The 26,140-nt window shown below is 46.9% G+C and overlaps 1 protein-coding gene across 2 annotated transcripts; it reads right to left on the bottom strand.

The window, feature by feature from the left end:
• Nucleotides 1–273: 273 nt before the first annotated feature.
• LOC124053140 (son of sevenless homolog 1-like) lies at nucleotides 274–24,630 on the bottom strand. 2 transcript variants are annotated; one of them, XM_046378113.1, is made up of 23 exons: nucleotides 23,801–24,630; nucleotides 21,265–21,390; nucleotides 19,278–19,409; nucleotides 18,755–18,919; nucleotides 18,274–18,483; nucleotides 18,040–18,183; nucleotides 17,848–17,958; nucleotides 16,796–16,894; nucleotides 15,697–15,824; nucleotides 12,850–13,511; nucleotides 10,475–10,556; nucleotides 9,895–10,011; nucleotides 8,275–8,378; nucleotides 5,365–5,587; nucleotides 5,169–5,288; nucleotides 4,329–4,491; nucleotides 3,861–3,978; nucleotides 3,602–3,774; nucleotides 3,397–3,513; nucleotides 2,572–2,845; nucleotides 2,257–2,292; nucleotides 1,519–1,640; nucleotides 274–1,307 (listed from the first exon to the last, which is right to left on the bottom strand). In XM_046378113.1, the coding sequence occupies exons 1-23, from the start codon at nucleotides 23,885–23,887 to the stop codon at nucleotides 831–833; spliced, it is 3,990 nt and encodes a 1,329-aa protein (XP_046234069.1). In that variant the 5' UTR covers nucleotides 23,888–24,630; the 3' UTR covers nucleotides 274–830. The 2 variants fall into 2 exon arrangements, with proteins under 2 accessions (XP_046234069.1, XP_046234076.1); XM_046378120.1 differs by lacking the exon at nucleotides 2,257–2,292 and having other exon boundaries at nucleotides 23,801–24,629.
• Between the last annotated feature and the right edge of the window lie 1,510 nt (nucleotides 24,631–26,140).

The raw sequence follows: 26,140 nt of genomic DNA, 5'->3' as shown, positions 1-26,140 counted from the left end.
AAAACCATTAAACTCTCAGAGAAGGATTTACTCCACCGAACTTCAGGCAACTGTGAAAAGATATAGAATAAAATAAAATATTTGAGTTTTATTTTGTTTGTGCCGTCTGGATGACGAGTTTTGGCTTTGGTCAGTTCGGCTCATCTCAGTTCAAAGAGAAACTTGCATTCAGAAGGCGGCTGAGCTGCACAAACCTGCAAATGAATCAGCAAACTCTGAAATACAGTGAAGTGGACCCAGTCAGTGGACATAAATGAGGACAGTGCAGGTTGGTGTTGTTCAGCCAGCTCTCTGGTAGAAACATGTTTATTCCCTTGTTTCAAAGAACGCAATGATCACGTTTGTTTACATCTTCATTAACAAGCAGAGACAATCAATATCAGGTCCTCTAGAACCAATACAGTACCTCTTTGGTTCTGTTCTGGTACCTGAAGCCCCCCTCAAACCTACCTCAAGTCCACTTCAGCCTGTGGGGCACTTCATTACCCACAATCCCCTCTGTCCCTGTTTGACATAAGGAGGACCGATCAGCTTTGAGCTCACAGACGGAAATGAAAAAATGACCAAAGTCACACACAATGTTCTCCAAAGTTCTCCAATGTTCCACAATCAGTTTTTCAGAATAAGGGCACATGATCTTTACTTTAATCCCAGTCTGGATCAGATCAGAATGCCCTGCTTGGTCAATCAGATGTTTTGTTTCTTGTCTTGATCCTTTTGTTTGGTTCATTCTGACCCGATGAGCTGTAGTGTTGGCTTGTTTAACCCCACCTCCTCCACAAACTGTCCATTCAGCCGCGCTGGTTCTTCAGGAAGTCCAGACTGTCCAATCACAGTGCAGGGGGCGTGTCCAACAGAGGTGCGTGGCTCAAAGACTCCCTCTTATAGGTCTTGGGGGGTAGTTTGGGGACACCATGTCGGGGTGGCACTGGGGGCCCATCCAGGGGGAGGAGGGGGAGAGGTGGGGAGGGGAGGGGCATTTTCCTAGAAGCGGGGGAGGGGATGGGGGTCACAGGGGCGGGGTGAGGGAGGGGTGGTGAGGAAGAGGTGATGGAGATGGAACTGATGGAGGGGGAGGAGGAGGTGGTGGAAGGGAAGAAGGCCTGAGGCAGCAAGTCACAGCGGGAGCGGCCCTGAGGAGGGGGGAGGAGGTGCAGAGGAGAGCTGAGAGGCTCCCGAGGAGGCAGGGAAGGGGGGCTGTCTGGAGGAGATGATGAGGACAGAGACGAGGAGTAACGAGGAGGGTAGAGCTTACAAGTGGGCTGACGAGGGGGGACGGCAGGGGGGCTGTCCAACTTTGACATGATCTGAGAGTGGAAGGAGAGAGACGGGGGGAGACAATCAGTGTGTAGGACACATGGTCTTACTGTGTAAACAGGATTTTATTAGAGAACCAGACCTTGATCTCTACTGCCCTTGAATCACTACCCTGTACTGCTTTACACCGTTGACACAGACTCAGCACTTTCTGCATCAGTTTCAAATTAAAAGCCTTGAGGACTTTGATATGTTGGTTACCTTAGAGGGAGACGACTCAGCAGGAGCCGACTCAGGACGTCTGCGAGGAGGAACGGGAGGAGGAACTGAAATGTCCTCAGAACCCCGACTGAAACTGACCATGGAGGAGACTGAGGACGACCCTGAGACCAGAGAGGAAGACTGTTAGACCACACACACACACACACACACACACACACACACAGAGAGAGAGAGAGAGAGAGAGACAGACAGACAGAGAGAGAGAGAGAGAGAGAGAGAGAGAGACAGACAGAGAGAGAGAGCGAGAGACAGACAGACAGAGAGAGAGAGAGAGAGAGAGAGACAGACAGAGAGAGAGAGCGAGAGAGAGAGCGGTGACACCAACACACTGCTGAGTACACAATATAGTGCATGTGAGCTCAGCTGATGGTTTCCATGGAGACAGACTGTTACTATGGCAGAATCTGTCATTCGGGCTCAGACAGGTGGGATTGATGGTGTGAGCTGGAGCCTGATCAGATCTATTGGACAAATATTAGATCTGATAATGGGCTCATTAAACTGATCATTTGTCAGTCACAATAACATGGCTAGTGCATCAATACTGTATGAATGAAAAGAAGCCTGATCCCAGATCAGTTCTCAGTGTCAGCAGATACCGCTGAGGTGCATCTGTAGTGTGATGTCAGTGACAAAGGTGAGACGCAGGGGAGTCATTGAACAGATGAGCATGATGTCAGTGATGATGTACAGACAGTCAGGAGGGTCAATACTAACGTGGACCATGAGGCAAAGAGAAGATACTGTCGCAGGCTGCGGAGTGAAGAGGAGAAAACACTGTGAGGAGGAGGAGGAGAAGAGAAAAGGCTGAGAGAAGGAGGAGGAGGAGGAGGTGACTGTGGCCAGTTTTCTATATGTTAGTTTCTGTATGAATGAAACAAATGAAAAAAAACATCATCAACTGGAAGCTAACTGTTAGCACCTGTTTCCATATGCTATGCTAAGCTAGCTGTTTCCAGTCTGCTAAACCATTGTCAGTGTGTGGGATTAATGTCAGTGATTGGCAAAACAGAGTGTCGGGGCAAGTCTTACTGGAGTGAAAAGGGCTGCTGGGACCCTGTGGCGAGTCGAACACGCTGCCTACATCTGTGGAGCTGGAGGCGGCGGAGGCAGGGGGTGGAGTCAGGGGGGTACGGGGGGAATTGGGGGCGGAGGCAGCCCCTCCCTCGGTCTCATTGTCAGGAATGCGGCTGTAACTGATCTTCCTGGGCTCATTCTGCAGCGGTGTCGGGTGTCGCATTGTGCCGGGCCTTGTAGAAGTTGGACGGATCCCAGGAGACTTCAGAGGACAGGTGTACTTCTTCACCTGGACAAAACAGAAAGAGGACAATTGACAGGGTTCGATTTTTTTTCTCAACAAACAAAAGCTACATAAATCAGAATCATTGCCAGGCGGGTGAAGGCCTCTGCACACCAGAGTTTCAGTTTCAGGGCACAAGGGTGTTGCCAAAACCAGATCAACATATCGTCATGTTTGGGATTTGACATGTGCCACACACATATGTGTGTGCTGTGTTCCTGAACCCACGAATGAGAGACATCATGAGTTGTCACAACTGTGAAACATACCCCTCTTCATTCTGAATCAGGCTACAGGAACTGCTGCGCTGGCCATCCCACCTGTCCCCAGGTGTGACTAGCACTAACCATGGACTTACATGTTAACCCCTGTTTTAAACCAATGATAAAACCTCCAGGATTGAGTCCAAGAACTGCATTAAGTATCTGAATAGGAGCTTGATTAAAATGTCACAAAAAACAGTCTGAAAACAGTCCTAATCTGAGTCTCAGCACCTGGAAGAAGCACTTCACCTTTTCAAATCAAAGAACAGACTTAGTTTTCACCGTGACACTTACAAATCGAGGTAACGATCGGGCGTTTCGAGGTTCGATCTCCAGTGATTTGTTGAACAGATGATCAGCGAAGTCCTTCTCGGACATGTCCTCCATTGGGTTCAGGTTCTCAAAGAACCTCTGCTCCAGAACACAGAGAACACGTCACACCTCTGACACCACACACAACACTGGCAGAGTAAACGGAATTAAACAAGAAGTTACGGACCCTAATGTCACTCTCCACTCTCAGACAGTATGGCTGGTTCTGGTACTGTTGGATCTCTCCTGTGATTTCAGCCACTTTCCTCCTCTTGCTGAAGTTGATCAGATCTTTGCCGTGTCTGCGCAGGAAGTCTGGATTCCCCTCCTCCGTCTTCAGGATGTTAGTCAGGTAGATCCCTAGAAAACACACCGACAGACCCCTGATTTAACCTGGGACCCCTCACGTCTGGTGCTTTACAAACAGGTGGTATGTTGGAGCATACCAAAGAAAGGGACGCAGGGGGGGTTGATGGAGCGCAGTTTAGCTAAATACTTCTTGTAGTGATCTTCACTGAGCTCATGAGCTTCCTCCAGGATTTTTCTCTGCCGACTCGGAATTTGCTGGAAATAAAAAACAATTATTTTTACACTGACAGGTAGTCACAGAGTTAGAGACATTTTGTATATTTCTTATCAATCTGCTGGATTGTGTGTTTTTTACTGACATGAACCATGGTTATCTGTCAGAAACATTTACACTGTCAGCAGTTTTCATGACAGTTTTCAAAGACATGAAGCTGCAGTTTGGATTTAGATTTGGATTTCTGGTTGAATTATAGTCAAAGTTTAATAAATGTGCGGTGTTGAATCATCTCAGTCTCAATACTGGCCAGTAAAATGTTCGTTATAAGAGTCAACATTACTAACAGACTTTGGTCATCGGAACCTGAACTTGTTTGTATTGTTGTTACCTCGAAGGTGTGGTCCAGTCTGTAGACCGGAGACGAGTTCATGGCACTGACCACCTCCAGAACTCCATTGAAGTTGTTGAGTTCCTGAAAAACCTGCAGGATCTCTATGATTCGCGACACGACGGCGACTCGTTCCTCAAGGTTCTCCGTTTCTACAATGCATCTGCAGAGAGAATACACACACCCAAGTAACAGATCAAACAGGTGGAGCTTCTGGGTGGAGCAGTGATGGTCAGTTATTTTTCAGAAATTCAGAGTTAATGAGCTGTGTTATGACCCAGATCAAAAGAGAAGCAGTTAATGACGTCTCCACAACTCCACAACATAGAAACCAAATTCACGGCTTTTTACCACGTTCAGTCGGCCTAGAAGTTAGTGTGCACTCTTGAGCGTCTTGCATTGATTTTTCATTTCACTGTGGATGCACATCCACATGTGACAAATAAAGAATTCTGATTCTGATTTCCGTCCAACTATTGAAGTTCTATAAGTAACTAATAAGAACAGCTTTTATTGTTCTACATGTAGTTCATAAAGCCTTGAATATAAAAAAAGACTAATTGAAGTCAGTCAAAAATCGAATATGTGACTTTGACATATCACAGGAACGAGTCAAAGCAGCCAGGTGTGGCATCTCTACATACATATATCTATGTAGATGGAGGTAAGGCACAAGTTCAAGGGTGGAGGTGTTACTCCCTGAAACAGAGGGCTGACCTGAGGTCAGAAGTCAATGTGGGACTTATGAATTTAGCTTTGTAACTTAGGAGTTTGTCCTGTCAGTCCCTGCAACCTCAGAGTGAGGTCAGAGGTCAAAATGAGGTCAGAGTGGGGTCTTACTTTTCAAACCACAGTGTGAGGTTGGTGGTGTGTCGTATCATCCTCAGCAGGTTGGGGGAGTGAATCTCTTTGTCCTCTTTGGTCCAGACACTCCCAACCAGCTCAGATGGTTGCACCGCCCTGCAGGAAGTCAAACAGGTGAGACAGGTGTGCGGCAGGTGTGCAGCAGGTGTGCGGCAGGCGTACGCAGTGTTACCTGTAAAAGTCAGACTCCAGCAGGGTGAGCTGCCGGCCGATCTCGATGGGGTGCAGCGTCATCAGGTCGAACTGCTCAATGTTTCCTGGTTTACAGATGTGCCACTCGATTGGAGGAGGAGAGTTCTGGAAGGTGATGCTGTGGCTGGGCACACTCACCTGAACCTGCTTCTTCCTCTGGATGATCTTAGTGATGGACTCCACCCACTTCCTCATTGCCTTACCTGCAACGTCATTTATTCAACACATGGCATCATCAATCGGCCTTCAAAGGTTGTCAGAGTTCAAGCCACACAGCTGCTTCTCAGACAGGCTAATTCACAGTGAGAGCTGCTCAGTGAGGACTTCATTGTGGACAAACCTGATTACAGAATTAAGGCTGACCGACAGAAACAATAGGGATCCCATCCCTTGTTAAGATGTTAACCACTCCCACCAAAGCTGCTCGTCATACTTTAATAGTACTTTTTGTTTTTGATATTTTTTAAAAGAAAAACTGAAACAAAGAACAGAATCAACATCATGTATATAAATCACCTCCCACCAGCTGCCATAATGAAGGAGGTTAGGACTCGCTTCTGGTTTGGATCAGCTGTAGTAGGGGGAGCTTGGAGTTTGTTCTCTGTAGCTGCAGCTCTCACAATAAAGTTCCTAAATTCAGTCTTAACAGCTGATCTGAAGTCAGAGCACTCCGAATCTAACAAATAACATTTGATGCATTGATTGAATTTGATGGACACTCTGTTTACATCAGTAATGCGTGGTGCCGCGACTCTGTTGTGGTCTGTAAACACTGCTCACTACTGGTGGAATTTATAGTTATACAGTGTCAGCCATTCTACCTGCCGAGGGAAATTACAGACATATAGCTAGTAGCAATATACAGCCCCCCCGGCTCCAACAACAACAGGAGTGAGGTGCTGACTGAACTACATCAACACATCCGTGAACAGCACATGGCCCACCCAGATGCCTTCCTCATCCTAGTTGGGGATTTAAAGAATTTCCCCTCAGGGATAAATAAAGGAATTCTGAATTCTGATTTCAACCATGCAAACCCCAAGATCGTGTTTCCAAAACTCTATGGACATATCAACTTTCCCACACGAGGAAACAATATTCTGGACAATGTCTACACCATGCACAGAGGAACCTACAAAGCCTACAAACCTACAAACCCCTCCTCCACCTTGGGGCCTCAGACCACACCACTGTAATGCTAATGCCAGCATACAGACCACTGGTTAAAGTCACCAAACCAGCAACAAAGAAGGTATGTGTATGGCCAGAGGGCCATACAGGCCTGCTTCTCCACCACTGACTGCAGCATGTTCAGACAGACAGCCACCTACAACAACACCACAGACCTTCAGGAGTACACAGAGACTGTCACTGCCTACATGAGGAAGTGCATACTTAGACTAGAGAGTCTAAATAGACGATGTCACAGTCACCATGATGCCATCTCCACTGGCCTCCACTCAGCCCTCACCCACTTGGAGACAAAAGACTTGCACATTAGAATGCTATTCATAGACTTCAGCTCAGCATTTAATACGATCATCCTCCAGCAGCTCATTCACAAATTGGACCAGCTAGGGCTCAACATCTCTCTGTGCATTTGGCTGCTAGACTTCCTGATGGGGAGACCACGGGCAGTTCGGGTCGGCGGCGACACCTCCAACACCATCATGCTGAACACAGGGATGTGGATGAGCCCCCTCCTCTTCACTCTGTTGAAACAGAACTGCAAACCAACATTCAGCTCCAACCTCTTCATCAAGTTTGTGGACGACACGACTGTGGTGGGTCTCATCTACAACGATGATGAGACAATCTACGGGAGTGAGGTGAGCCGCCTGACCATGTGGTCCAAGGACAACAATCTCTGCCTGAATGTGGAGAAGATGAAGGAGATCGTTGTGGACTTCAGGAGAGTGCACACCCAGCATGCTCCTCTAACTATGGACGGTGCTGCACTGGAGAGGGTGAGCGGCACCAAGTTCCTGGGTGTGCACATCTCCAAAGACCTGTCCTGGAGCAACAACACCACATCACGGGCCAAAAAGCCCAAGACTGCCTGTACTTCCTCTGCAAACTGAGGAGAGCCAGAGCCCCGGCCCCCATCATGCACACCTTCTACAGAGGCCCCATCGAGAGCATCCTGACCAGCTGCATCACTGTGTGGTACTGCGCCTGCACCGAGTCCTGCCGCAAGACTCTGCAGCGCATCATGAGAGCAGCTGAGAGGATCATTGGTGTCTCCCTCCCTTCCCTTCTGGACATCTACAACACTCGACTCACCTGCAAAGCAATCAGGATTGCAGGTGACCCCACCCACCCATCTCACAGCTTCTTCAGCTTGCTGCCATCGGGGAAGAGACAGCGGAGTCTCTGGGCCAAAACCAGCAGGCTCAAGGACAGCTTTATCCACCAGGCAGTCAGGAGGCTCAACTCCCTTCCTACTCTGCCCCTCCCCCCTCAGCCCTCGTCACAGACTCTGCCCGCACACCCCCCCTCCAGCTCCACCCTGAACAGGTGTGATGTAGCGCTGTTCACCACATCCTGTCCTGCTCTGAGTGATCTGAGACTGGATGGTTCTGAGGAAGTTCAGACCACTTCAGAATGAATTTACAACAATCAGGTGGTAATTTTCATCATTAGTGCTGTTGGTATCATTCAGTTAACTGCCGCCCTCTCTGACACTTTGACAGAGAACTCGTATGGATTGGTGAAAATACATCATAGACAAGAATGATTCAGTGATGGAGTTTGTAACATAAATTGTGCAAAATAACTTTTATTTAGCAATAATAAATAAAAAAAGCTATTTTTGTAACTTCTGGACCAACATCCACAGGCGTGTGGATACACAACCCCAGTTCACACAGGTGTTCACACAAGTACGTACCTCTGACGGAGGCAATGAACTCCTCCAGCTGTCTCAGCAGGTGAGCGTCTCTCTCAAAGTCATAGAAGTGATGCTCCACCCAGTGGCGACAAACATTCAGCACTCTGGAACAAGTTATCACAGGTCACGTGATTACATCATCGTTACTGTACGTCACACTGAGCTCATTACATTATTTTCGCTGCAATTAGAACGAGTTCTCTCCAGGACCGTTGAAGAAATTATGAAAAACGAACAGATCTACAAATTACGATCTATACAGTCACCATCTGAATACATTTTTGCAAAGAAAGCATGAATGCAAAATTGAAATCAGACGATAAGTGTATGTAGAACCTTGACTTTTAGATTTTAAAAATGACATATGAGCGCCACTCTCTAATGTGCTTCCCTTTTGGTTTATGTATCAGTAGGCTCCACCTGGGCACCTAAGAAAGAATTTGTATCCCCAGTCCTGCTCGCCTCGCTTTGTCCCTCAGTCACGATGCCAAGCGATTGGACTATCTAGCAAGCCGTGCTTCTCCTGTGACTCATCTATACTGCCGAATGATTCCCACAAGTCCCGATTTATCTGCCTGGGTCAGCAGTATCAGACTAAGGCCAACTCCTCAGAGCAGCACAGGAAGTGACATCTCACTCCTGCGCCAGCCCAGCTGTAAACATGGAGTCGGCACAAAGCATCGGATTTGCTTCCACCCAGAAGGGACCAAGTGACGACCAGCTTCTTTAGTCCCTGTTATGCCAATGCCGCCCAATACATGGCATTCGGGACCACCATGGCTTTCTTGTCAGGGGCTCACCCACCAGAGCTGTGGACAACAGGATCAACCCTCCCAGTTCAGAGGTCACACCGTGTGCCCACTCAGGAAAAGGAGTAGAACTTCCTTTTGACTGCTCTTCTCTCCACTGACTTGCACTTTAGGCCAAACATCAAGTTGATGATCAAGCAGCTGGAGACCAGGTGGGGTTCTGAACAACTGAGTTCTATCCCCAGCAGCAGCAACTCCTACAGCTCCTCCTACAGCAACACCGGCACCCCTGGCAGGCCCCCTCACTCAGTATAAATGGTTTTTCACATCTCAATCGTTAGCTAACTGGCATGCAGAGCCACCCGTAGGATGGTTATGATGATACACCATCCGACCCACGGTGGCCAAATGGTGTAGCCACAGAAGCTTAGCTCCACCCTCTACTTTCCTTTGAGAGTACCAGACTGGATGAATGGATGGGTTCGTTCCATCTCTCCCCACTGCACAAAATTCTTCCTCAGGTGCCGAGGCAGAGCCTCCTGAAGGGTAAACTGATGGCGAATCCTGTGAGAGAGCTGCAAATGTACACACAGAACTGGGGCTACACCCAGAAAACTCCTACTTCAAGAGTCACAAAACATTAAACCTTTTTTTTTTTTTTTCACAAAACATCTTCAGGCTCAACGTTTCTCCTAACTGGTTGAGTAACTTCTTTTTATAATAATTACAAACTATTTGTGTCAGTCAGCTACAAGTGCTCATGTGAACTTATACAGGAGGACTACAGGAGTTGAGGTCAGACTGAAGATCCTAGATCCTGAGTCAGTAGTGCACAGTGTACATGAGCGTCCAGCAGGTGGCAGCAGTCTACCTGAGTTGAACCGGCTGAACAAACTCTTTGCGGAAACGTTTAAGTTCAGCGCTGAGTGGCTGCTCTCCTCCCTCCATCTGATCCACCTCGCTCGGCCTCGGCTCCGGTATCTCAAACCTGAACAAACCAAAACACCTGAGATCAGCACCCAGAGCTGTTCACACGCTCTTTAATATTTCAACAAGGTGAACAAATTCGTGTTAGTTACAAGAGAGTCACAGAATTAAACATCTCCTCCTGACTGAATATTTAATGCTTAGATTTCAGTACGCTGACATTTGTGTCATTGTGTCACTGACATTGTCAGACAACTTTGTCTTTATTAGAGAAGATTCAATCCTTTGGTCATTCATATGGAACCCAAGAGTCGCCCAAGTACTACACTACTACATGCTAGTTTTTAATATGCCTGTAGTCATTTAGTCTTATTGTATTTACATTAAACCACTCTGAGACCAAAAAAGACCTTCACATGTGGCTGAATTGTTACATGAAGAAATAAAATGTGAAAAATCAAATTAAACTGTGACCAGATAAGATGTCCTGATTGGTTCCTGTGATGGCCAACAGGTGAGCTCACCTCTCAATGAGCAGATCCAGCAGCTCCTGAGGTTTACAGAAAGATCTGTAGGTGGTCAGAAATGTTCGGACAAAGTTTGGATCTGAAGGAGGAGACGATCAATAATCAACAATCAATTATCACTCAGAGCAGAGTAAAACTACATAAAAACAAAATCAAAGTGTTTTTAAGAAGGATAAATGATTCGCTTTGAGTTCAAAGCACAGAAGCAGCACATCTATCAGTCCAAGTCCTAGTCAGACCGTCTGTACTGCGCAGCTACAGACTGAAACACAAACTGACTATCGGTTTCCAGAGTGTCAGCACGTCCGTCCTGGTCACATTAAGCTGCAGAACAGCACCACAGTTCATCAATAAATACACAGGAACCACTGTGTCACTTTGCTTTTCATCAGACCTTCAAAGCTGCAGCGACAGCAGTTCGATTTGTAAGAATCCAAAAACCCTTCAGGCCAGAACACGAACGATCAGTGACTGGTCTGGAGTTGTCAGTGTCCTGTCAGTGATTACAGTAGTTCACACAGGTAACGTGGAGCAGACAGAGCAGCATCACAAGGTACAGAGAGAATTCAGGGATCAAACTGCGCCGCCAATGACAGCTGAAGCAAAGACAGCATTTCAAAATAAAGAACTGAATGGATATGTTGTGTTATTTTTGGCAGGAAAAAAAGATTTTTTGGCCTGGCAGGGAACTTTATTAATGAGGAAACAACACCATCCACAGTCGAACAGGTGGACAGTCTGTCCATCACACTGCAGAGACGCTCTGTGGCGTTAACGTCCCTTCCATCTAATGTTGAACTGGTTAATGTTTGTGCTGTCATTTTGAGGTAGATGTGTTCAGTCATTTCAACACGCTGCACACGTGGTGCTGTGAAAACAGGTGAAGAAATACAAAACAGAAGTCTTAAGACGAAATCAACCACCTCAAACATGGAGGATTAGCGACCATCAGAGTCAAGTCACTGAGATGTTTAAAAGGGCTGCGAACATGCATGTTAGACAACACGTCACATGCTGTTCTCTGCTTCAGTGTCAAGAAACAACACAGAAGAAGGTGTGTGTGTGTGGAGAGAGACATGAGCACAGACAGGTCGAGAGAGAAACAACCAAAAGAAACACAGGAAGTCATGAATTCACTCAACAATACTCAACAAATATAACCTGTCTGTCTGTCTGCTTGCCTGTCTGCCTGCCTGTGCTGCCATCATGACGAAGCTGACGTCATGTGACTATGAAAACACAGACAGGAAGTAGAGGAGCAGCCTCACTAACAATCAGACAGGAAATAGTCCTGAAATAGAAGCTCCGCCCCCTCCTGCGACACCACAAACACCTCAGAGACACAGAAGCATCATGGGAGTCTGTGTGTGTGTGTACTGGGGGTCTAGACAGGAAACACCTTTTTCCTCTCTCTCACACACACTATTTATTCTTCTTTACATGTGAAGTCTTTCACTGACAATCCAAAACTCTTTGGACAAGTGAGGACCACACAAAGTATCCTCACTTTGCTGAAATGTCCTCCTTTGTAAGGTCCAGGACAGCAGTTTTTTAACCATCATGCAGCAGTGCAGCTTCCCACCTCAGGACCAGTCAGGTCGTGACAACATGTTTACCTGCCAACATGGCTCCTGAGTCTGAGTGAGCTGCAGCAGGGCTCTGACTGTGTGTTTACAGATGAGGGACTCTGGTTTCTGATTCAGATCATCTGCTCTTCAGTTTAGTTGAAGTGAATAAAATCTGCTGATTAGTTTGTTCCAAGGATTCAAGGAACTTTATTGTCATACCAGCTCACATTCACAAGTTTATGGTATGAAATTAGGACTCAGGTCCCGGGAGCAGTAAGTAGACTAGAAAAATATAAAAGTACAAGGTAAAAGTTGAATAAAATAGAAATATAAGCTAAATAGAAAATATAATATAAAAAGAATATAAAATTAGACATTTAAATAAGCTAAACAATTTAAATAAAGAAGCGGTTTTAGCATATAGCAGCCTAAGTATGCATGTGCAAGTGTGTGCAAGTATGAGGCAGTCCAGAAAGTAGTCCTTAATATTGCACTTGTGCTGTGTGAGGAGGAGCTGAGACAATTCATTCAAGAATCTGAATTAATTTGTATTTGTGAATGTTCCTCCAGTGTGTCTTCTCCTCAGGACAGGTCAAACTGTCTGCTGGTTTGGACACGTGTCACTGCTGTGAGCTGGAGTCCGTCTTTCACACTCATTGATAATGATTATGTTGAGAGATTGTTGTGATTGTTGTTTACATTCAGAGTCAAAGAGATAGGAGGACAGACAGAGCCAGACAGGATACGACAGGACGGGGGACTGATGCACACACTCACATGACACATGACATGGGCAGGCCTTACCTGCGTACATGTGGAAGGTGAGCCTCTCTATCAGTTTCAGGACGGTTCCTGCTTTGATGATGGGGATCCCGGACTTGGACTGGACGTTCTCCTCAAACACCACGTTCTCCTCCGAGTCCGGTTCGGCAAATCGGTACACCTCGGCCCCAGGCAGCCTCATCTGCTCCTCCTTCTCCTCCTGCAGCATGGCCGAGTCCAGCATGCGCTCCAGGGTGCTGCGGTACTGCAGTGAGATCAGCGCCGCCATCCAGCCATTTTTCTCCTCGGCCGACTTGGCAGCGAACACCACGCTGTTCCCGTCCTTCAAGATGATCTCGAACGCGTGCCGGTACTCACCCTCCTTGTCGTCCTTGTCGTTGATCTGGACTTTGCGCATGAAGAACTTTTCTTTCAGTCGGTACTCTGCAGTGGAGCCGGCACCGGGCAGCCGCGGTGGGCCGTGGTTGGACTTGCAGCAGATCATCAGGCCATCAAAAAGGAAGATGTGGCGCTCGTGTTTGGCACCCACACGAGTCAGCGTGCCTTCCATGATGAACTCGTTGCAGCACTGGCCGATGTCCTTTCCCTCCCAGCCATCGATGTTTTTCTGGATCTCGTTCATCTTCTTGATTGCCAGGTGCTTCCCCTTCATCTGATGGCTGTAGAAGCGACAGGCCGACTCACTGCAAGAAGACAGGCCAGACCACAGAAGAAGAATGACGGCACAGCAGAAGAAGAAGAAGACAACAGTTAATCAAGTCTGCATTCTGCTCTGATTCAGTGAAGATGTAAACTTGGTCTCAGCTGAACTCTGAAAGTTTTGCTGCCATGAGTGTTTTCATGTATTTCACTTAAGGTCATCAACATATCAACATATTAATTTGACCTTAAATTCAGCTAAGAACACATGAATCACAGGAGAAGCAGTAAACAGTCAGGTGAGGTCTGAAGTTAGTGCGTTAATAACACGCTTCTAATGTCCTCATGGACAGAACAGCTGCTCAACACCACACAGAAAATTATCTTCACAAGTTAACAAAAACAATCCAACTCAAAGTCCCTGTCATGTCTCCGGTTTCCATGACATCAGAGGAAACTTCTGTGCTGATGAAAACCACGCAGTGCAGTTGAAAGCAGCAGAAACTGAAGCTGTTAAGTTTACATTGAGTTGGAGTTGTTTTGTGGGACATACAGAACACACACACACACACATCAACATAAAGATCTACTTCCTGTTGTTTACTTCAGCTGTGCTATTAAGAAGCTTAATCACTGTCTGTATCTCATGATTGGCTTGATTTTCTACTTGTTTGTCATGTGACAGCAGGGTGAGTTTTGATTGGACAACGTGGACGGGGTCTGTACAAACCAGCGAGCCTACTCTGATGGCCAGCGCGCTGCAACAGGAAGTGAGGTCACCGCAGGAGGACCTCCAACCTCAGCTCGGACAAACAGCTGGACTGTTACACAAAAACACATCATCATCATCATCAGCATCATCAACAGCAGCGTGACATCATCACACACGGCTGGCGGCTGCTCGTCTGGCTTTTAATCATTCGTTTTTATGTTGGTGATAACTGAACCCTCAGGCAGACGTTGGTCAGTCCTGCTCAAGGTCAGGTTCTTACAGAGAGGTTCTGGTGTAATGGTGGAGGACAGGACTTACAGTCCTCCTCCTGTGTGGACATGTGGAGTCCATATGAAGCTTTAACACATGAAGTTAGTTTGTTTAATGGAACACAGAGACTGAATACTCCGGGACTCTGAAGACCTCCATCTGAGGTGTCTTTGTTCCAGTAAAGGTGTAGTGAGCGTGTCCTCAGGTGGTGCTGGTGGTGTTGTAGAGCACCTTGGTATTTGACCGTAAAGTGTTTGTGCTGTAAAGTACATCACATTGTTTACCACGTTCACCATCTCGGGTGTCATCTCAGCAGTAAATAAGAAGTATTACTAGACCAGTACTGCAGTATTACTGTGTGTTTCCTTCACTGGTGAGTGTTTCAGTCCAGCAGCGTGTGATCCTCACTGAGCCAACGGCAACGAGCAGCAGAACAAACTGAAGGAAAACGAGAGCCAGTTCAGACCAGTCGGCCCACAGCAGCAGCTAATCAGTTTACAGCATAAACCCCTGAGGTATGTGAACACACCGTGTTTCACAACAACCACGTCAGCTGCCGTCAGCTGCCTCCAACAGCCTCCAACTAACCCCAACTTACTCCATCAGCCTCCAACTTACTCCATCAGCCTCCAACTAACCCCAACAGCCTCTACACAACAACTACACAGCCTCCAGTTTTCAGCTCAAACAACCTGCTGCTAAAACACAAAGGAAGAAGAAATCACCTACGTCCTCATATCCACCTGCCAGTCATCCAACTGTCTGTCCTCTCCCGTCTTCTTTTTCTTCAGGTGCTCAGAACATCCAGAAATCTAAACTTTACCGGACAAACAGCAGCAGCAGTTTTCCGTTTTGTGTTTCTTTCTTCCTACCAAACAGAGAACAATAAGGCTCGAAGCAGCACCGCCCAGATCCTGACGACACTTCCCTCCAACAACACCACTGTGACCCCCGGCGCCCTCCACCCCCCTCCACTCCTGGTCTATTTATGTCCAGAGGGAAACCGGGAGGATGGGAGGAGTCCGACACACTGGACTTGCATGTTTGTTCATTGTGTGTGTGCATACGTCTATGTGTGTGTTTTTTTTTATTTCTCAGCTGCATTTTATCTTCTTTATCTTGTGAAACATTTTACATTAAGTGTTATTTTTGGCAAGGCAGGTGCAGGAGCGTGGATCCAGCTGGGCGGGTCTGTGTTGTGTGTCTGTCTATGTCCAGGTGTGCGCAGGTGTGTGCAGGCATCTCACCTGAGCCTCCTCTTGGCGAGGCTCCTGGAACAGATTCTCTCCATGCTGCTCTGCAGGTTGAGCAGAGCTGTGATGGCCTGCTTCAGACATTCTTTATCCTCCTCATCCTCGCTCTTCTCCTCCAGTTGCTATGGAAACAGTTGGGATGAGGGGACAGGTAGTCAGTCAGTGAGTCACACCTGTGAGGTGGCATCATCTGCACAGACAGGTGAAGCACCAAACACTGCACACAGAAGGTTTCAGGACTGCAGACCAGGACTGGTGATATCAGTTACATTTTGACTGAGAAGAACTGAACTACAAAATCGGCTGACAGAAAGGACTAGGACTAGGACTAGGACTAGGACCAGGACCAGGACCAGGACTGTTTAACAGGTGGAAAAAAGACTCTGAAAGTTTCAGCTTATCCACAAAGAAGATGAAACCTGGTCAGGTGTAAACCAGAACTGGACCAGGCTGTGCCTTTTTAGCAGCTTCAGTGACAGAGGCTGACAAAGCTAGTCTTCAAGTGGAACACAATAACCTTGTCAGAACCAGAACAGACCCAGAACAGGCAAGAAGAGAAATGACTAAGCTGGAAAGATCTGGTCTACACAGGCTACATGAACAGGACCAAGTTAAAGACAGAGCTCAGTCCAGGTCTATCAGCAAGAAGTGGACAGAGTCAGTGGAATACAGCAGAATCTGGTCTGTCTGTCCTGTTCCCTCAAAGTCCAGGATCAGAACCAGATGGGGATAAACATCCCCCGCCCCAAACCCCCTCAGCCCTGAAATAATCTGCACAACATGACTGGAGGTATTTCAGAGATTTAATCTCAGCCAGGCCAAAGGAGCTTCCAGCTGCACAGCTCAAAGTCCCAGACCAGGAATGGATCTACAGGATAGTGGTCTGACCAGGAACAAGACGTTGACACTAATCTGACACTGGGTCACACTATCAGCTAGGTTGAATTCCAGTGGAGGGTGGCACCATGCCTGGTCTTTATGGTTGCTGATAGAGGGTCCTGGTCTATAGCCCTGGTCCTAGTCTACAATTATTGTGTAGGGGTTGTTGTTTCATTCCAGTTATGGTGCAGGTGTGAGGCTGATTCAGTCTCACCTTGAGGATCTCAAACAGGTGCAGACAGTGGTAAACAGGAGTGAGCAGCAGTCTGGGAAGAACATACTGAACAGCTTCTTTGAAACCTTCACAGATAGACTGAAGACAGAGAGACACAGACAGATAAGAGCTTTACTTCCTGCCCTGTCATCATCATCATGATCATCATCATTCCATGTTTTTATTTTAAAGGTTTGTTTAATGGATATTCTGAACAGAACATACACAGGAACTCTGCTGAATATTGTAACCATCTGAACACCACTTTCACTCACTTGTGTTTTCTGTCTCAACATATTACAACTCCCATGAGCCTCGGCTGCAGGTTTTAGCATGAAGTGACTGTGATGTTGACAGGATCATCATCATAACACAGAGGTTACATAATTCAGAGGATCAGGCCTGTTGACAAACTATAGGGACAAAAGTTTTGGGACACATCTCTGAATTACTGAATCCAGGTGTGGTGTGGGGCTGTTTCTCAGGGTTTGGGCTCGGCCCCTGACTTCCAGTGAAGGGAAATCTTAATGCTTCAACATACCAAGACATTTTGGACAATGCTATGCTTCCAACTTTGTGGCAACAGTTTGTTGAAGGCCCTTTTCTATTCCAGCATGACTGTGCCCCAGTGCACAAAGCAAAGCTCCATAAAGACATGGTTGGATGAGTTTGGTGTGGAAGAACTTGACTGGCCCACACAGAGCCCTGACCTCAACCCCATCCAACACCTTTGGGATGAACTGGAACGGAGATTGTGAGCCAGGCCTTTTGGTCCAACATCAGTGTGTGACCTCACAAATGCTCTACTGCATGAATGGGCACAAATTCCCACAGAAACACTCCAACATGTTGTGGAAAGCCTTCACAGAAGAGTGGAAGCTGTTAGAGCTGCAAAGCTGTCTGTGTGTTTACAATGAGACGCCAGTAAAGTCCCTGTTGGTGTGATGGTCAGCTGTCCCAATACTTTTGTCTATATAGTGTATGTTCACTCACTGTTCCTAGGCCATTCTGCTGGAGGCAGAGTATACCAGAGATCAGGGGGTGGGGCTTACCTGGAGGTGGAACGCAGCACCTGGTTTAGAGACTTGACTCAGGAAGTGTTCATGGAAACCAGAGCGTAAGATGTCCTGCGCATATGTCTCATAAGGGTCAAAGGCCAACTCCTGTCAATCACATCACAGAAGAGATGGAACCAGAACTGACCAGAGACACACACACACACACACACACACTAAGGTACAGACCTCAGCCAGGTCCTCAAAGCAGCTTCCCACCAGAGGATGAGGACTGCCTTCATCTGTCATCTCCACAGTGTCCTCAATCAGACCCAGCAGCTTCACCGTCACCTCATGGATATCAACGATCCGACTGAAGATACTGTCCAAATCCTGACACACACACAGACAGACCATTGATCAATTTATCAGACTGATCGGACAGACGTGGTCCGACAGGTGATCAGACAGGAGCGTACGTACGTGCTGAGAGAACAGCATGGGGTTGGAGTTGAAGGGCTCTCTGAACACCTTGATGAGCAGGTTGAGCTGCCTCAGGTACTGTCGCCCATCCGACATGAAGCTCCTCACCAGCTCGTAATAACTCTGCTCCTCATTGGCTGATGGTTCCTCATCCATCAGAGGGAAGCCGCTGATGTCCTCCTCGTCCTGGTGGAACATGTCCATCAGCACCTGCACACGGACAGAAAAAATGTCTTTGATGTTTGGTATTAATGAGACATTCGGTGTCCTGCGTCTGATGTCTTTCTCCTCTCCCACAGCTTCTGGAGAAGACTTTAGTCTCTGTCCTGCATGTCCATGTCTAAATATCCTTGTGAATTTCAATTCACTATTTCAATTCAATTTATTTATTTATTTTATTTAAAGTGCCAATTGTGAACACAAGTTAAAGTTAAGATTTCACTTTATCTCAGGTTTTGCATGTGTGTGTGTGTGTGTGTACCTTGTCAGCACACATGGCCACAGTGATGTCCTGCTGGGAGATCTCATAGTGTCGGATGTTCCTGACGTAGTTTCCTGCCAGTTTCAGGATGTCGGCTGAGATGTACTCCAACACAGCCACCATGTAGACTGACACCTGGTGATCGATCTTATAGCCTAGTACCTCCTGACAACACAAAGCATCAGGGGAATAGATGGGAATCAGGACAGTCCAGCAGACAGCAGGAAAGCAGCACATATGGATGCTCAGCAGAAGTAGAAGGTGGTACAAGGCCACAAGCACGTGTACTCTGATAGATTTACAGAACAAGGTGGGTTTGTGTCCAGCGTCCCTCTAACATAATGAACAACAAGTTTCAGGGACAGGCCGCACATTTCACTGCTCAGGTTCAAATGCACCATCAGCTGAGGTTTCTGATTGGTTCACTCACTGTCAGATGGACATAACCCTGCCATGTTGCTGCCTGACAGACCACCTATAGGACAGGTGACAACGACAACAATGATGATGAACGCAGGTGTACCTTGAGAAGTGGGTGGATCTTTTCGACAGGTAGAGCCAACGGGTTCCTCCTCTTCCTCTTCTCAATGGCAGCCTGTGCATCAGCGATCGCCCACTTATCGATCGGGTGAGGAAAACTTTTTTGAACTCGTTCCTGAGAGGAAGAGAGGGAGGACAGGTAAGGACAGGAACCAGAGATAACTGGACAGACCAGGTCCAAGCATCTGGCCAGCTGAGTATGGAGCAGACACGTCAGGTGTGAAAATGATTCAAACAGAAAACAGTAGAAATGTCTCTGCGTTAATTGATCACACTGCAGGATGCACCTGTGCTCCGCACTGACTGGACAGATTTGTCAAAATCAAGTCAGTTAGTGGGTTTGATGTTCTACTTATTCTCTGCAACCAATCAGGTTTCTCTTGCTGTGACAGTCCTGCTTGTGTTTGAAAATAAAGTCAATTTGAAGCGGATGTGAAGCACTTTCACAGTTTGTGTTTCCTCTCAGAGCTGCAGCAGGTGTCCACAGGTGCCTTTTCTGACTGGCTCACGACTGTCTGCTGCTGGCTGTCAGCTGTCCATCAGTCTGTCCTCACACTCCACCTGTAGTCTAACTGAACCTGTTGACGTCAGACAGGCAGAGAACACCTGCAGCTCAAGTAATCAGCTCAGACTCAATAGAATCATTAAGAAGGCCACCATGTTGTGGGAGAGGAACTGGACTCTCTGACAGTGGTGTCTGAGAGGAGGATGTTGTCCAAAATAAGGACGATACTGGACTTTCCCTCTCACCCTCTCCACAATGTGCTGATCGGCTACAGGAGCTCGTTCAGTAAAAGACTCAGACTCCCATGATGCACCACAGAGCGACACAGGAAATCATTCCTGTCTGTCGGCATCAAACTGCTAAACTCAGCACTGTGACGGACACACTCACTTTATATATACAATGTATATATTGTTTTTACACATGTACATACCTGTAATTTTGAACACATTGTGAATACCTGTACTTTTATATTTTAGATTTATACTTATCTTGTTTTGTTTATCCTATTTTTATACTCTTCATTTTTCTTTCTTGGTTGGGAATACTGCAAGTGCAAAGTCTGTATGAAAAAGAATTTCCCTTCGGGGATAAATAAAGCAATTCTGATTATGATTGGTTGTTAACTGCAGGTGTTTGTCTCAGTGTGATCAACAGACTCAACACGCCACCAAACAGGAACACAACACACACACGTGATCTGAGCCTGAGGAGCAGTGAGGGGTGTGTGTGTGTGTGTGTGTGTGTGTGGGGGGGGGGGGGTCAGAGGTCACAGAAGGTGGTCGGGGGGTTAAGTGTGATAAAATACCAGCAGCAGTTTGTGGTATTTTACCAGAGAGCACCTCATTATCTCAGTGCAGCCTCCATCAGCTGGAAAGAAGAAGCAAACCAGACCAATCACACGTGAGCATTACAGTGATGTCATCAGGTAGGTTACAGTTGAGCTCAGCTGATTCTACAGTGTGTTCTGCTGCTGCCTGGCAACAACACTGTGGGCAGTTTAGTGACATCTAGTGGTGAACCAACTGAATGAACTTCACCCTCCTCCTACAAAGATCCTCTATGACACAAGATGACCCACTACAATGCACCAACAATGTGGTACACTTCCTGTCTCCTACGTAGACGTAGTCCCCTCTCTCTTACATTACAGAGGGATGCTCATCCATGTCAAAACCACAAAACACAAAAAAACTAAAAAAATGTTTGCACTTCATTTTACAGCTCGTTTTTATTCAGCTAGCTTACAATTTTTGCTCTGGAGCTCCAAATGTCTCCACAGTGTGCCACAGAGGCAGAGACAAAAAAGAAAATTAATTTTCTCCTGATTTCTGATTTGACCATCTGTAAAGTAATTTTGGTGTCAAAACATTCTGCAGAAATGTGGCTTGTGAAAAGTGAGTGAAAGAAAAGCAGATTTTGGGTTGAATTGTTAAAAGTTAACGTGTGTGTGTGTGTGTGTCACCTCCACATCCTGCACAGTGCGAGGCTGAGCCTGACACAACATGCTGAGCAGCAGCAGGATCAGCTCCTCAATGTACTGCAGCGCCTCCTGCTGGGACACCAGGTTAGGATGCACCTGGTTCAGGACCTGCAACACACACACACACACACACAGGCTCAACAGGATGACTATTTTCAGCTTGAAAAAAACACTCTTTACCTGGCAGCCTCACACTGATTTTGTCAAGCAGACAGAGCAGTGTGGCTGTAGAACGTTCCCAGCATGCACTGCTCTGTGGCTGTGGTGAGCTGACTGTGCTGCCACCAGGTGGAGCAAAAGAGTGTAACAGTGGACAATACACTACACCATCAGAGCCAACACACACCTGCTGAATGCGTTAATCAATACCATGATCAATAATCTGAGTTCTGAGCTGTTAGATGTGCTGTAGAGTACGGCCTGACATGAAATCAGCTGTGAATTTCTCCATTTTCACCATGGAAACACAACAGAGATTATTTACAGTACATCACTATGTTGGCTTCATGTACAGCAAAGTGATTAACTGATCAATCGATTGGGTCCTACAGGAAACAGCAGCAATAACAGATGATCATATGACAGACATGAAGTAAAGTCACAGCCTGTTCCTTTAACGCTGCAGCACAGTCAGCTGACTAAGTGTTGACAACATCACAGTCCTACCTGTGAGTCTGCCTGCAGGTGAGCTGCGTTTACCACAACACACCGAGTGGCATGTTTCTGTTTGGCCAACAACAGCTCACCTGTCCTCTACAGCCACGACAGTACACACCTGGATACAGAGTTTCACATGTTCCTCTGACACACACACACACACTGTGATGAATGGAAAATGTCCCACTCAGAGCACATCTCTCATCGTCACAGCTTCTCCTCAGTCTCTGTTCTTATTTTAAGTGTTTCTGTAATGGAGTTCTGAACAGGACTGAATCCAGCAGCTGACTGGGCTAACTTTAGCCAGGAGGTGGCCGACCTGCAGCCCTTTAACAGAGACATCAGGGTGAGTCTGTTAAAGGGCTGTAAAGCAGCAGGAGGTCGAGTCATGCGATGATGCTGAGTGACATTTCACAGTGAAATCACCGTCACTGCAGAGTTCAGTGTAAAAGAGTTACACACACGTCGTGGACTTTTCCCTCCAAGCGCTGACGCACTCAGTAGACTGAAGCTCTTTGGCTTTTGGATGGAAGGCGTTTCATCAGAAGTGCATACCTCCCTGCTCTTCACTTCCTTCAATCAATGCCGCCATGTTTTTCTGATATGGAATTCATGCGTCTGCTCTATTCACACACAGTAAACATGGCGGACAGCAGGAAACTGTCCTGTGTGGGGTCATTTCACCATGACAGACGACAGCAGCACTCGCTGTAGTGTCTGCTTCACGTCCAAGCAGCTCGCCTGTCACCCAGTCAGCATCCTGTTAGAACGATGTTAGGGCACAGTTAAAAGAACGTTAGCACCATGCAGGCTGGTGGCACAGTCTGACTTTGACTGAGAAACCAAATGAAAGCAATGGCATACAAATCTTCTTTAATTCCATCCACTTTAAATGACGACAGTCAGATTTGACTCTGCACACGAGACACAAACAGGTGATAATTGATCGCTCTCTGGTGAACATCGTGTTGAGGAGAAGGAGGAGGTTTCAGCTGAACAGGAGACGAGTGTTCAGTGATGAGAGGCTGTGACCAGCTTACTGTGGACTGTAGGGGAGGACACGTCTCCCTAAAATGTCCTACAGGACGTCTTCAGTGACGAATGTGATGGCTTCTGAGGAGCTGAGATTATTTTAATTTGATAAGACGAACTTTATTGATCCCACAGCAGGGAAATTCAAAAGAACAGAACAGAGTGCAAAAACTGTGCAAAACGGTTTCAAAAATATAAAGAGTTTACAAGTTAACAGTTTTAAACACTGTAGAAAAGACCAAACATGACTTAAACAACTAATCAATTGATCAACTAATTGTTGTAGCTGCCTCACCTCCCATCAGCTGACTTCCTGTAATTGGCATCAGGAGCAGATCTGAAACTGAAATGCCAGAGTCCAAGGAGCTCCATATACTGTGTATCACTGCCCCGGATCAGGCTCTGATCCATGTGCGTCCAGGTCCTGTTTCAGGATCTGTAGGCAGCACAGTCACTCCACCAGATAAACACCAGAGCTGAGAACCACATCAGTTTCATGTCACCTTCTGGTTTGGAGGGCAGGATCTCAGAGGTTCTTCCTGCTTCTGTCTGCAGTCTGTCAGTGAATCCAGACTTTGAAGGACCAGATCAGACCGCAGAGACACAACTGGAGCTTCAGTGTTATGTTCAGCATGTATGTGAGTTTTACACCTTCACAAAGCTTCACAGGGCTGTTAGGGGGTTCAGACTTTGTTTATGTTTTGAATGAGGTCCAAGTGAGGTCATTAGCTATGGAAAGAGTACCCAGACCTTACCCTGACCCTATGAGAAGCATTTTGTCAATGTGGGTCTTCGCTGTAGAAGGACAAACGTGTGTGTGTGTGTTTACCTTTTCCAGCGAGGGCACCAGCAGGCCTTTCCATTTCGGTGCGTTCTCCTCGCTGAAGAAGTCGTACTGCAGCTGAGCCGCCTGCATGGCTGCTGCTGCGGGGTCTGAGCGCCGCAGCGGGGCCGACACGCACGATTCACCGGTTTACATGAACGCTGACAACCTGAGCCTCACTCCAGCAGGGAGGGCGAAGCTAGGAGCCTCAGAACGTCCAGCGGGGGCAGGTCGTTCCTCCAGAGCAGCTGCTGTCACTGCGACCATCCTCGGCCGCTACAAGGAGAGCTGGCTGCGGCCAGATGTTGCTCAGCTAACCGTTAGCTCCACGGCTAGCACCTAGCTGTTGCTGGGTTGTTGGATATACTTCTGTTTACCGGGATGATAGCATGGTGACCGCCAGCCGCTCCGCAATAACAGTTCGCTAACGCTGCTGAGCTGGCTGCTTAATGTGTTAGCCTGTTAGCATGTAGCTTGTCGGGCTAAAGTTAGCAGCGGCTAGCAGCCAGCTGAAGGTCCATCGGCAGCGGACTGGTTTCCCGAACGCACCGATTACCAGATGCTAGTTAACGTTGGTCTGCGCGCGTGTGTGTGTGGACTGTGGGGGTTATCCGGGTTATCGGTGTGAATCAGCGGGCTGTTCGGCGCTCTGCTCTCTGCTCCGGTGCTAACATTCTAACCGAACGGCGGGGCGGCTCCGGTAGCTGAAGCCCCACTCCTCCACCGTGTGTGTCCGGACCCTCTCAAACGGCAGCTCCAGCCCCGGCCTCCTGACAGTCACTGAGCTAACGGCCGCTCGCAGCCAACGGCTGTCGTTTGTTGTGACTCCTGTGTGCGGTTCCGTAGACTTGGGCATGCGCAATGGACAGATTCTGACGAACATGGGCGGGACTCTGGAGTGCGTGGCTCAAGGAGACGGCCTGACGTCATCTTCCCCATCAGCAGTTCCGCAACATGTAAGAGAACTCGTCCTACTACTCCCACAGCTGCTACTACAAACAATAACCACAATGTATGTTCATTTCTGACATTTTAATACACTCAAATCCAGTTGATCAGGGACAGAATCGTGAAGGCCCAGAGGTATTTATACACACCACACAAACAAACAACCTGACATCAGGAAATATTAGAAAACAGCAACTGGAACCAGAATTCTGGGACATTTTTCAGTCCACGTTTTCAGAAAGCAGACAAAAAATATTTTGTGAAAATATCTCCATGCAACCTTTAAATCACATCAAGCCAACAATGTATTATGAAGTGAATCAAAAATGATCGTTGATACTGCATTTCTGGTTAGAATTAATTTTTTTGCAATAACAACTGAAGCTTAGCCTCAGTTAGCCTGCCCCAGACCACATCAGATGTCCCACATAGGCTGCCACAGTGACTGAACTATGTTGGATTTGGTTTGTTAAACCAAACCAAGTAAAATTGAGCGAGACTAAGTGAAATAAACCTGGTTTATTTGGTCATTTCACTTCATGTAACAGACCCCTGGTTTATCCAAAAACATCATTCGCAGTGAAACAGGACTTTTAAACTGCAGCTGAGATGAAAATAAGGCTGGAATATTTCATGAGGTTACTGACTCAGCCTTCAATGTCCAGTTTGTCATGTTAGACAGTAACAGCACATTATTGTCTACTTGTTGACTAATGTTTTAATCTCAGTTTGGATGGGTTTAAATCCCAGGTGGACGAGCTCTCCATTGATCCATTGGTCCATGGCTGAGGTACCCTTGAGCAAGGTACCTAACCCCCACTGCTCCCCGGGCGCTGCACGCGGTCGCCCACTGCCCCGGGTTTGCTGTGTGTGTGTGCACGTCACATGGGTGGGTTAAATGCAGAGAACAAATTTCGTTGGAGTGAGTTCCCTCCAATGACAAAATATGTCACTTTAACTTAACTTAACTTTAACTTTAACTTGATGCTGTGTTCAGGGGACTGAACACAGGTTCAGGTTCAGGTTCATGTCCCGTACATCTCAGCAAAACGTGCTGTAAATGCCCTGCTGAGACATGTTCTGTCAGCTCGGCGTCTTGTTCGTGACTGTAATTTCACACGCCTGCAGGTTGATGAGGGCGGCAACCTCAACTCACAGCTGCTGTCATGTGACAGTGTGAGAAAACAAAACCGTTGAGCTGCTGAATTTAACTCACAGGTAATAAAACCTTCAATAAAACTTAAACAACAGTCTATCAATACCAGATTATAGTTTGATGTTTAATAAAACTGACAATAAAATGAAAACTTCTCTGTGCACAATAGCTCGTAATGCACCACAGAGCAATAATATTTTAATATTTCATTTCATTTCATCAGTACAGCAAACAAATATGAA

This window comes from Scatophagus argus, chromosome 2 (genome assembly GCF_020382885.2).
Source record: "Scatophagus argus isolate fScaArg1 chromosome 2, fScaArg1.pri, whole genome shotgun sequence".
Taxonomy (NCBI): Eukaryota; Metazoa; Chordata; class Actinopteri; family Scatophagidae; genus Scatophagus; species Scatophagus argus.
The sequence above is the reverse complement of the archived record's forward strand: the minus strand, read 5'-3'. Positions and strand labels throughout refer to the sequence as shown.

Bases quoted from the DNA above. Each gene is read 5' to 3' on its own strand.
- LOC124053140 (XM_046378113.1), bottom strand. From the start codon at position 23,887: ATGCAGGCGGCTCAGCTGCAGTACGACTTCTTCAGCGAGGAGAACGCA. The intron at 16,895-17,847 runs GTAAGCCCCACC...CTCTGTCTTCAG, and splicing joins GTGCTGCGTTCCACCTCCAG to TCTATCTGTGAAGGTTTCAA. The intron at 3,979-4,328 runs GTAACAACAATA...TTTTATTTCCAG, and splicing joins GACTGGACCACACCTTCGAG to CAAATTCCGAGTCGGCAGAG.